At 37.9% G+C, this 12,741-nt stretch overlaps 1 protein-coding gene across 8 annotated transcripts in view; it reads left to right on the plus strand.

The window, feature by feature from the left end:
• The window catches only part of LOC128701306 (sedoheptulokinase), a 116,503-nt gene that overhangs the window by 42,509 nt on the left and 61,253 nt on the right, over nucleotides 1-12,741 (plus strand). For 7 of the 8 annotated variants that reach the window (XR_011394024.1, XM_070100395.1, XM_070100391.1 and 4 more), the window contains one exon: nucleotides 7,188-7,324. Coding sequence is in view for 6 of the 8 variants with exons in the window: in XM_070100391.1 (XP_069956492.1) it covers nucleotides 7,188-7,324 (137 nt within the window). In the remaining 2 variants the exon portion in view is untranslated. Of the gene's footprint in view, nucleotides 1-7,187; nucleotides 7,325-12,741 lie in introns of those variants that run through there. The other variant, XM_070100397.1, reaches the window with a different exon arrangement.

Below are 12,741 nucleotides of genomic sequence, written 5' to 3' on the forward strand. Positions count from 1 at the left end.
TGCCTTGTGACCCATGCATTATTGTTAGCTCTCCAGATCACACACAGTTTACTTTTGAAAACATTGTGTTCTTGAACACACTGGGATTTTCAGTGAGATACACCAGTAAAGGCTTCACTTTGAAATCCCCAGTAGTGTTAGCACAGAACAAAAGAGTAAGCCTGTTTTTCACAGGTTTGTGTCCAGGCAGGGCCTTTTCCTCCTGCGTAATGTAGGTCCTCGTTGGCATTTTCTTCCAAAACAGGCCTGTTATGTCACAACTGAACACTTATTTGGGGAGGAATCCTTTAGCCTCTATGTACCCCTTGAAATCTTGCACAAATTTTTCAGCTTCACATTGATTAGAACTTGCAGCCTCTCCATGCCTTACCACACTGAGTATGCCACTAACTTTACTAGGCACTTTCTTTGGGGCCATGCTTACTTATTTCGCAGTTGCACTTAATAAACAAAGAAAAACACTGATTTATAGCAAAATGTTTGGATGAATGAGCAGAAGCTTCCTCACTTGGCCAGTGATATAGCTATGCTGACTTAGGAATGCGTGAGCATCGCCAGCTGATAAGCGTCCAGTATGGCTGATAAGCGAAATAGCGGCCAATAATCAGAAGCCAAAAAACTGGCCAATAAGCGAGTTGACCAATAAGCAGAACGGCTGATAACTGAGGGTTCACTGTAAATACAATTAAGTTCCAGACACCCAAAAATATTAACAAAAAATGCATTTTTTAAAGAATAACTATAGCTTTACATACAGAAAACAATGAGAAATAAATATACAGTGGACCCCCGGTTCACGAAGCCATCGGTATCCGATAAATCCGGTATCCGAAGCATTATATCGCAAAAAAATTGCCTTGGTTCCCGTTACAAAACCCAGTGTGCGATACGATTCATACGAGATGTGTCCAGTGTGCGCGCATGTAAGGATACATTTGGTACATTCTGTATTATCCATATTATCACTGTTTTTGGTGCTTGTTTCTGCAAAATAAGTCACCATGGGCCCCAAGAAAGCTTCTAGTTCCAACCCATCGAGACCAAGGGTGCTAATGACTATTGAAATTAAGGAGATGTGTGCAAAGTGGCTTGAAGTGCAAACCTTTTTTTGATGAAAATCACCCTGACACAGCTACTGCAAGCTGTGTTGGCAACCTGTACACTGACAATGTTGTGAACCACTTTAGGAAAGTCATAAAGGAATGAGAGGTACAGGCCTCTATGGACAGATATGTTGTGCGACAAAGGTCCAGTGACTCTCAAGCTGGTCCTAGTGGCATTAAAAGAAGGGAAGTAACCCTGGAAAAGGACTTGCTACCTCAAGTCCTAATGGAGGGGGATTCCCCTTCTGAACATTAAAAACTTCGACACTCTCCCCTCCTCCCATCCCATCAATCATCACCAGATCTTCATTAAAGGTAAGTGTCAATTACATGTATTCTATTGTGATTATTCTATTGTTATTATTGTTATTGTAATTATTATATTGCATTAAACTTAATATGTCATGTGGTAAAAGTTTTTTTTTTTCATACTTTTGGGTGTCTAGCACGGATTAATTTGATTTCCATTATTTCTTATGGGGAAAATTGATTAGCTTTCCGATAATTTTGGTTTATGATGAGCTCTCAGGAACGGATTAATATCGTGAACCGGGGGTCCACTGTATATGACTAATTTTAATTATAAATGAACATTACATACCTTTATTGAAGACTCTTGTTGTTGTATTGAAGAAGGCGAAGAGGAGAGAGGGAGTTGAAGGTACTGTTTAGAAGGGGAATCCCCCTCCATAAGGACTTCAAGTATCAAACCCGTCTCTGGGGTTTGTGATCTCTGTTTTGTTAGCACATTTACCCTTTTTGCAACTTTAGCTTCCTTTATTTCTACTTTCTTTGCCAGAATGGAACAGATTGTTGATTTCGACTTCCCATACATCTTGGCAAGCTCAGCTAAATATATGCCACTTTCGTATTTTTGTACAATCTCTTTCATGAATTCTATCGTGTTTCTCACCTTCTTTACCATAGGGCTCGCACTAGGAACTTTCTTTGGGCCTATGGTGGCTTATTTCTCAGTCGCAATCGATAAACAAACACAAAAATTGCTAAATGTTTTGGACGATTGCTCACTCAACCAGTGACAAAGCCAGACTGATGGCATTCCCGGGTGGGCAGATGCGTATGATATGTATGATTTCCAGATTGAAGTACAAAATCTGGACCAAAATTTTCCCCCCAAAAGTGTTCTAAAACCTAATTGTACAATATGTGGACCGTACGAAAACTGGAGGTCCACTGTATTTTGTTTGTGATATACATGTATAGTGTATTTCTTATATAATTTTGAAAAAAATGTAATAGATGGATTAATGAAAATGTCTATAAAAACATAATAGGACATTCAAAGCACCTGAGAGTGATCATTATTATTTTGCTTACTGCCATCGATATATCTTGTTCACTGAGTGTGATTGTTTCTAACATGGCACTTAAAGTGCTTGCAACTCCTCTTTTTATCACAACAACCATTAGATGCCATTGTAAATGAGACAGAATGAGTAAATGAGAAAATAAGTAAATGAGAGAACCAGTAAATGAGATAAGTAAACCAGAGAGTATGAAAGAGATGCAAAGAATGTAAACAAACTGAGAGTGGGTGGGTGGTGGGCCATCAGATGAACTCACATTAACCCTTTCAGAGTTTCGGACGTACTAGTACGGCTTACGCACCAGGGTTTTTGACATACTAGTACGCCTAAATTCTAGCGCCCTCAAATCTAGTAAGAGAAAGCTGGTAGGCCTACATATGAAAGAATGGGTCTATGTGATCAGTGTGCCCAATGGACCCCAATGGAAATAAGTCACTCTGTCTGACTTTTTTGGGTTATCCTAGGTTCTCTACACATATGCTGCTATGTATGATAATTCTATGTAACTGTATTTGTGTATACCTGAATAAACTTACTTACTTGCACAGTATAAAAAAAATCCTGCAGCACGCAGTGTGTAATGAGGAAAAAAAAACTTTGACCGTGTTTTTGGATTAAAACAGCAACTTTGCACTGTGTTTCCGTATGGTATTTATTGTTGTATTCTAGTTTCCCTGGTCTCATTTTATGGAATGGAAGACATATTACAGAAATTGAGATGATTTTAACTAGTTTTAAAATGAAAAGTACCTTGAAATTGAGCTCAAATTAGCAGAAATGTTTGATTTTTACCAAAGTTCAAAAGTAAACAAATCATGCTAAGTGTCCAATACATGTCAACTGGTGAGTTTGATATTCTTTCACAAGTGTGCTGTATTATTTATACCATTTCTACACTAATGCAGTAATCTGCATAACAGTAAATCTCCTATTTTTTGTGAGAATAAAAATTCAAAATGGAAAGCAAAAGAATGTAAGAGGGGCATGGGGACGTGACTGATGAACAGAGGAAATGTTATTTTAGTGCCAGGAATGTCTTTTTTGTTTATTCTGGACCCTGTTCGGAAATTGGCATCTTTTGAAATTTGTGTGAAATTGGCAAAATTGCTAAATTCTGACCACTTTATTGGATAATTGAAATTGGTAAAGGGTGGTTTCTTGTACTCATTCGATAGAAAAAATGGAGTTCTAGCAAAATAGTTATGATTTTTGTTGACTAGTACACTGGAATTGGCCGAAAATAGGGCTTAAAGTGGGCAAAATCACCGATGCATAAACATCGTCGAGACCGCTAACTTCGCGAGAGCATAATTCCGCAAGTTTTCCATCAAATTTCATACTTTTGGTGTCATTATGATCGTGAAAATATTCTCTATCTTTTCATAAGAATTTTTTTTTTTTTTTTTTGAAAATTTGGCGACCCTGAGAACAAGTCTCGGAGAGGGCCTGGCGTCCCTGAAAGGGTTAATACTTGTTCACTTGCTGTTCATATGCATTTATTTCACATTATGCATGTGTTTGTGAAGCTTTTTCCCCACAATACAAACACCTTACATTGTGTACAAATTGTTTTCATGTTGGTGCATTAGAATAAATAACAGCAACACTCCCATTCTCATGCAACACCATATTTAGAGGGAATGATGCTATGAGTAAAGACAAATGAAAGGAAACATAATTCTTGCCTGTCACTCCAACAAGCCACCTGGCTACCATCTCTCATGTTGACATCAATTTGTTATACTGTGTTTATATGTATTATGTTTATATGATATATAGCAGGTTTCTTATATAATTTTGAAAAAATATCATAGCTGGATTAACCCTTTCAGGGTTTTGGCCATACTAGTACGGCTTACGCACCAGGGTCCATGACGTACTAGTACTCATAAATTCTGGCGCCTTCAAATCTAGTAAGAGAAAGCTGGTAGGCTTACATATGAAAGAATGGGTCTATGTGGTCAGTGTGTGCAGTATAAAAAAAATCCTGCAGCACACAGTGCGTAATGAGAAAAAAAAACTTTGACCGTGTGTTTGGATTAAAACAGTGACTTTGCACTATATTTTTGTATGGTATTTATTGTTGTATTCTAGTTTTCCTGGTCTCATTGTATAGAATGGAAGACATATTACAGAAATTGAGAGGATTTTGACTGGTTTTACAATGAAAAGTACCTTGAAATTGAGCTCAAAGTAGCAGAAATGTTCGATTTTTGCCAAAGTTCAAAAGTAAACAAATCATGCTAAGCGTCCAATACACGTCAACTGGTGAGTCTAATATTCTTTCACAAGTGCGCCAATATTATTTATACCATCTCTACACCAATGCAGTAGTCTGCATAACAGTAAATCTTCTATTTTTTGTGAGAAAAATTCAAAATGGAAAGCAAAGATTGTAAGAGGGGCCTGGGGACATGACTAATGAACAGAGGAAATGTTATTTTAGTGCCAGGAATGTCTTTCTTGTTTATTCTGGACCCTGTTTGGAAATTGGCATCTTTTGAAATTTGTGTGAAATTGGCAAAATTGCTAAATTCTGACCACTTTATTGGATTGTTGAAATCGGTAAATTGGTGGTTTCTTGTACTCATTTGATAGAAAAAATGAAGTTCAAGCTAAATAGTTACGATATTTGTTGACTAGTACATTGGAATTGGCTGAAAATAGGGCTCAAAGTGGGCAAAATCGCTGATGCGTAAACATCGTCGAGACCGCTAACTTTGCGAGAGCATAATTCCGTAAGTTTTCCATCAAATTTCATACTTTTGGTGTCATTATGATTGGGAAAAGATTTTCTATCTTTTCATAAGAAAAATAATTTTTTTTGTTTTGAAATTTGGTGGACCCTGAGAACAAGTCTCTGAGAGGGCCTGTGGACCCTGAAAGGGTTAATAAAATGTCTATAATAACATAATATATAATATTTAAAGCACCCCAGAGTAATTATTATTATTATTATTATTATTATTATGTATTATTTTTTCAACACAGCCATCTACCAACACTAGTGAGACACACTTAGTGATCTTAATGTGTACCTTCATGCCAGCACAGTGTGTAAGTTTATTTAGGTACAAGTACACATAGATACAGTAGGGCCCCTGTATCTATGGATTCGATATTCGCGGATTCAGTTATCAACGGTTTACTTTGACTCAAAACTAACCCTTAATTTTGCTTAATAATTGCCCTGAAGCACAAAAATAGACAAGCTGGCAGGTCTTCAAAGCCTAAGAGAAGCCGTGAAATGCTTACCATCAATGAAAGTGTTAATTTTAGGCTTATTTTGCATAATTTTTCAGTTATACTTTATCATGGGTATGTATGTAAAGGAAAAATGACATTGTACATGGCCAGTTTAATATGCAGTTACAAATGGGTTGACATTATTTATACAGGTACAGTGGTACCTCGGGATACAAACTTAATTCGTTCCAGAAGGCTGTTCGAGTGCTGATACCAAATGAATTTGTTCCCATAAGGAATAATGTAAATTAGATTAATCTGTTTGACCCCCAAAAATACACTAACGAAAGCACTTATATAAATACACTTGCATAACTGTTCGAATTTTGAGCTGTTCATATCCTGAGGTACCACTGTGTAACAATAATGCAGTAGTCTGCAAGAGGGGCCTGGAGACATGACTAATGAACAGAGAAAATGTTGTTTTAGTGCCAGGAATGTCTGCACTGTTTATTCTGGACACTTTTGAAAATGGCATCTTTTTTAATTTGCGTGAAATTGGCCAAATTGCTAATTTCTGACCACTTTATTGGGTAGTTGAAATCGGTAAATGGGCAGTTTCTTGTACTCAAGGGATAGAACAAATGGAGTTCTAAAGAAATAGCTATGAATTTGGTCGACTGGAGCAATGGAATTGGCCAAAAATAGGGCTCAAAGTGGGTGAAAATCCCGATGCGTATATATCACCGAGATCACCAACTTCGCGAAAGCGTAATTCCATAATTTTTAATAAAATCTCATACTTTTGGCGTCATTACCACTGGGAAAAGATTATCATTTCATGAGAAAAAGTAATTTTTTTTTTTTAATATTTTGGGGTCACGACAGTCAAAGGGTCAAAGTGCAGGCATTGTACTTCCCATTTCAAGTCCGGCTAACCAGTTTCCCTGAATCCCTTCACAAAACATCACACTTCAACAGCTCATCAGGTCCCAAAAACCATTTGTCTCCATTAAACAAAACAAAACAAAACAAAGTTTATTTATTTGCAAGGTTTCATTGAGATTATGAAATTACAGTAATTGGGTACAGTGCAAAGAGAGCCACTATCATGCCTAGGCATTATGGGCAGACTTAATTTAATGGCTTACATATTACTTAATACTAAAGAAATTGATCCTATCTGTCACGCTCACACACGCTTGCTGGAAATCCAAGTCCCTTGCTCAAAAAAACTTTGTTTACCCCCTCCCTCCAACCTTTTTGGGGATGGCCCCTACCCCGCTTTCTTTCCCCAATAGAGTTATACGCTCTCCAAGTCATTCTACTGTATTTATTGTCATAATGCATGAATTCTTAGTTATAATTGGTATATTAACACACTAATGTTATTTACATTTATGGATCTGAAATAATTCTGCCATTTTTAATTTATGGTATAGAATATGTAATTTTTCATTTGAAATATGTAAATTTTGTATTAAATTTAAAGATAACAGTCATATTGTGTATATTTGGATAATATTAGGATACTTTATTTATACATTTTTTTTTTTTTGTTTTTTTACAGGATGAGTTCAAATCAATGTGTTTTGGGAATTGACATAGGGACAACATCAGTGAAGTGTTGTCTAGTGGATGTTTTGTCCAAGGAAGTCATCTCTAGCCAGAAAAAAGACACATACTCAGACGTTCCCAGTGAACTTGGTAATTACTACTGTCATCTCACTGTACTCTTCTTACCAGTGATACCAGTGATCTTTCTTATTGGGTGCAGAATGGGATCACTTCTCTGCTGTCTTCCTGGTCTGGATGGTATTCCTCCAAGTAGGAGGCTACTTGGTAGACAGTAACCATTCAGGAGGGAGGTTTTACTGTCCTTTCAAATGAGTGTGAAATGGAAACCTGTTAAATTTTTTGCACTCTGGTAGGAATGCTGATGTTTCCTCTGTCTCATGAACATTTTAGAAAATGAAGCTCTTACAAACTTCAACTTACATTCCATGTACACAAACCCTTTAGTTTCCTATGCATTTCTTAATAGATTTTAATCATGTAATATTTCTTTTCCATCCTAGGAGGCTTAGTTTGAGACTGGGCCATGGGAAAGATAATCCTTATAACCTCTATTGGGTAACAGAATGGATAACAAAGTATCTTACATTTGCAACTTTTAAAACATATTGTGGTGTTGAGATTGCCATCAGTAGAAGTTTTAATCCTTAAATGGATTGCTGCTACTAAATATAAGAAGTACATTGTTCTCCCATAAATAATTGGGCTTCACTAAATAAAATAGCACACTCAGTATTTAGCCAGGGAGAAGGTAGCAAAAATAAAAACAAATACTGGAGACATCTGTATTGATGCAGTTTAATGAATGAGAGATCAATAGTGCCATTGTCCACATATGATACTGTTTATTTTATTTTGTTTGAATAATTGATTGTTGTTTCTTCTGTTGGCATTTTTCTTTCATAAAACTCTTACATGTCAGTATCTATCTTGGTGAAATTGATTTATTTTGCACATATAGTTCTATAAACCAAATGATCACATCTTATGATGTGATATTTTTATTTTTGATGAAGTGGACTAGTTAGTGGAATGCCCTGATGAAATTCATAAAGCTCTAATATTAGAATGGGTTTTCCAATCCACCTTTCGTTCTTCTCTATGCTATATATGTATATATATATCCTTACCTCAGTCTCTCTAATTCTTTTGTTTTCTTTGCTTTCCAAGTTGCTGTAGGACAACCAATACAAGTGATGTCTGTTTTACTAAATTGTTTTTGCTTTTTTTAAAAATTTCTTACAAATGAAGCTACAGTTCTTTTAAAAATTTTTTTTATTTTTTTTATTATCACACCGGCCGATTCCCACCAAGGCAGGGTGGCCCGAAAAAGAAAAACTTTCACCATCATTCACTCCATCACTGTCTTGCCAGAAGGGTGCTTTACACTACAGTTTTTAAACTGCAACATTAACACCCCTCCTTCAGAGTGCAGGCACTGTACTTCCCATCTCCAGGACTCAAGTCCGGCCTGCCGGTTTCCCTGAATCCCTTCATAAATGTTACTTTGCTCACACTCCAACAGCACGTCAAGTATTAAAAACCATTTGTCTCCATTCACTCCTATCAAACACGCTCACGCATGCCTGCTGGAAGTCCAAGCCCCTCGCACACAAAACCTCCTTTACCCCCTCCCTCCAACCCTTCCTAGGCCGACCCCTACCCCGCCTTCCTTCCACTACAGACTGATACACTCTTGAAGTCATTCTGTTTCGCTCCATTCTCTCTACATGTCCGAACCACCTCAACAACCCTTCCTCAGCCCTCTGGACAACAGTTTTGGTAATCCCGCACCTCCTCCTAACTTCCAAACTACGAATTCTCTGCATTATATTCACACCACACATTGCCCTCAGACATGACATCTCCACTGCCTCCAGCCTTCTCCTCGCTGCAACATTCATCACCCACGCTTCACACCCATATAAGAGCGTTGGTAAAACTATACTCTCATACATTCCCCTCTTTGCCTCCAAGGACAAAGTTCTTTGTCTCCACAGACTCCTAAGTGCACCACTCACTCTTTTTCCCTCATCAATTCTATGATTCACCTCATCTTTCATAGACCCATCCGCTGACACGTCCACTCCCAAATATCTGAATACATTCACCTCCTCCATACTCTCTCCCTCCAATCTGATATTCAATCTTTCATCACCTAATCTTTTTGTTATCCTCATAACCTTACTCTTTCCTGTATTCACCTTTAATTTTCTTCTTTTGCACACCCTACCAAATTCATCCACCAATCTCTGCAACTTCTCTTCAGAATCTCCCAAGAGCACAGTGTCATCAGCAAAGAGCAGCTGTGACAACTCCCACTTTGTGTGTGATTCTTTGTCTTTTAACTCCACGCCTCTTGCCAAGACCCTCGCATTTACTTCTCTTACAACCCCATCTATAAATATATTAAACAACCACGGTGACATCACACATCCTTGTCTAAGGCCTACCTTTACTGGGAAAAAATTTCCTTCTTTCCTACATACTCTAACTTGAGCCTCACTATCCTCGTAAAAACTCTTCACTGCTTTCAGTAACCTACCTCCTACACCATACACTTGCAACATCTGCCACATTGCCCCCCTATCCACCCTGTCATATGCCTTTTCCAAATCCATAAATGCCACAAAGACCTCTTTAGCCTTATCTAAATACTGTTCACTTATATGTTTCACTGTAAACACCTGGTCCACACACCCCCTACCTTTCCTAAAGCCTCCTTGTTCATCTGCTATCCTATTCTCCGTCTTACTCTTAATTCTTTCAATTATAACTCTACCATACACTTTACCAGGTACACTCAACAGACTTATCCCCCTATAATTTTTGCACTCTCTTTTATCCCCTTTGCCTTTATACAAAGGAACTATGCATGCTCTCTGCCAATCCCTAGGTACCTTACCCTCTTCCATACATTTATTAAATAATTGCACCAACCACTCCAAAACTATATCCCCACCTGCTTTTAACATTTCTATCTTTATCCCATCAATCCCGGCTGCCTTACCCCCTTTCATTTTGCCTACTGCCTCACGAACTTCCCCCACACTCACAACTGGCTCTTCCTCACTCCTACAAGATGTTATTCCTCCTTGCCCTATACACGAAATCACAGCTTCCCTATCTTCATCAACATTTAACAATTCCTCAAAATATTCCTTCCATCTTCCCAATACCTCTAACTCTCCATTTAATAACTCTCCTCTCCTATTTTTAACTGACAAATCCATTTGTTCTCTAGGCTTTCTTAACTTGTTAATCTCACTCCAAAACTTTTTCTTATTTTCAACAAAATTTGTTGATAACATCTCACCCACTCTCTCATTTGCTCTCTTTTTACATTGCTTCACCACTCTCTTAACTTCTCTCTTTTTCTCCATATACTCTTCCCTCCTTGCATCACTTCTACTTTGTAAAAACTTCTCATATGCTAACTTTTTCTCCCTTACTACTCTCTTTACATCATCATTCCACCAATCGCTCCTCTTCCCTCCTGCACCCACTTTCCTGTAACCACAAACTTCTGCTGAACACTCTAACACTACATTTTTAAACCTACCCCATACCTCTTCGACCCCATTGCCTATGCTCTCATTAGCCCATCTATCCTCCAATAGCTGTTTATATCTTACCCTAACTGCCTCCTCTTTTAGTTTATAAACCTTCACCTCTCTCTTCCCTGATGCTTCTATTCTCCTTGTATCCCATCTACCTTTTACTCTCAGTGTAGCTACAACTAGAAAGTGATCTGATATATCTGTGGCCCCTCTATAAACATGTACATCCTGAAGTCTACTCAACAGTCTTTTATCTACCAATACATAATCCAACAAACTACTGTCATTTCGCCCTACATCATATCGTGTATACTTATTTATCCTCTTTTTCTTAAAATATGTATTACCTATAACTAAACCCCTTTCTATACAAAGTTCAATCAAAGGGCTCCCATTATCATTTACACCTGGCACCCCAAACTTACCTACCACACCCTCTCTAAAAGTTTCTCCTACTTTAGCATTCAAGTCCCCTACCACAATTACTCTCTCACTTGGTTCAAAGGCTCCTATACATTCACTTAACATCTCCCAAAATCTCTCTCTCTCCTCTGCATTCCTCTCTTCTCCAGGTGCATACACGCTTATTATGACCCACTTCTCGCATCCAACCTTGACTTTAATCCACATAATTCTTGAATTTACACATTCATATTCTCTTTTCTCCTTCCATAACTGATCATTTAACATTACTGCTACCCCTTCCTTTGCTCTAACTCTCTCAGATACTCCAGATTTAATCCCATTTATTTCCCCCCACTGAAACTCTCCTACCCCCTTCAGCTTTGTTTCGCTTAGGGCCAGGACATCCAACTTCTTTTCATTCATAACATCAGCAATCATCTGTTTCTTGTCATCCGCACTACATCCACGCACATTTAAGCAACCCAGTTTTATAAAGTTTTTCTTCTTCTCTTTTTTAGTAATTGTATACAGGAGAAGGGGTTACTAGCCCATTGCTCCCGGCATTTTAGTCGCCTCATACGACACGCATGGCTTACGGAGGAAAGATTCTTTTCCACTTCCCCATGGACAATAGAAGAAATAAAAAAGAACAAGAGCTATTTAGAAAAAGGAGAAAAACCTAGATGTATGTATATATATATATGCATGTGCGTGTCTGTGAAGTGTGACCAAAGTGTAAGTAGGAGTAGCAAGATATCCCTGTTATCTTAGCGTGTTTATGAGACAGAAAAAGAAACCAGCAATCCTACCATCATGCAAAACAGTTACAGGTTTTTGTTTCACAGTCATCTGGCAGGACGGTAGTACTTCCCTGGGTGGTTGCTGTCTACCAACCTACTACCTTAATCTTTTATGTTTGCACCATATTAATTTTTTTGCTTAAATTTTGGAAATTTCATTTTAATAGTTGCTATCAACATCATCAGACATTAAACTGGTAGTATTAATTCAAAACAAATTCTCTTTACATGACATGTTAGCAGCCAATTGTACCTTGCTTCCCCTAAGTATAAATTTCTATTACCATCCGACTTACGACCGAGTTCAGTTCCGAGAAACCGGTCGTAAGTCGAAATGGTCATAAGTCGAACTTTACTACTGAATATCAACAAAACATTTTTGTAATGACTTTATTTTATTGTTTTATTTTGGTATTTCATGTTTTACTTTACTTTTTATGTTGTTAGTACTGTATTTTATACTGTAAGGTTTAGGATAAACACTGTGTACAACACAAATAGTTGTTTATTTCCCAGAAATTTGGCTGTGGCCCGGTGGCCTGGTGGCTAAAGCTCCCGCTTCACACACGGAGGGCCCGGGTTCGATTCCCGGCGGGTGTAAACATTTCGACACGTTTCCTTACACCTGTTGTCCTGTTCACCTAGCAGCAAATAGGTACCTGGGTGTTAGTCGACTGGTGTGGGTCGCATCCTGGGGGACAAGATTAAGGACCCCAATGGAAATAAGTTAGACAGTCCTCGATGACGCACTGACTTTCTTGGGTTATCCTGGGTGGCTAACCCT

Source organism: Cherax quadricarinatus, chromosome 72, assembly GCF_038502225.1.
Source record: "Cherax quadricarinatus isolate ZL_2023a chromosome 72, ASM3850222v1, whole genome shotgun sequence".
In the NCBI taxonomy this organism is placed as follows: Eukaryota; Metazoa; Arthropoda; class Malacostraca; order Decapoda; family Parastacidae; genus Cherax; species Cherax quadricarinatus.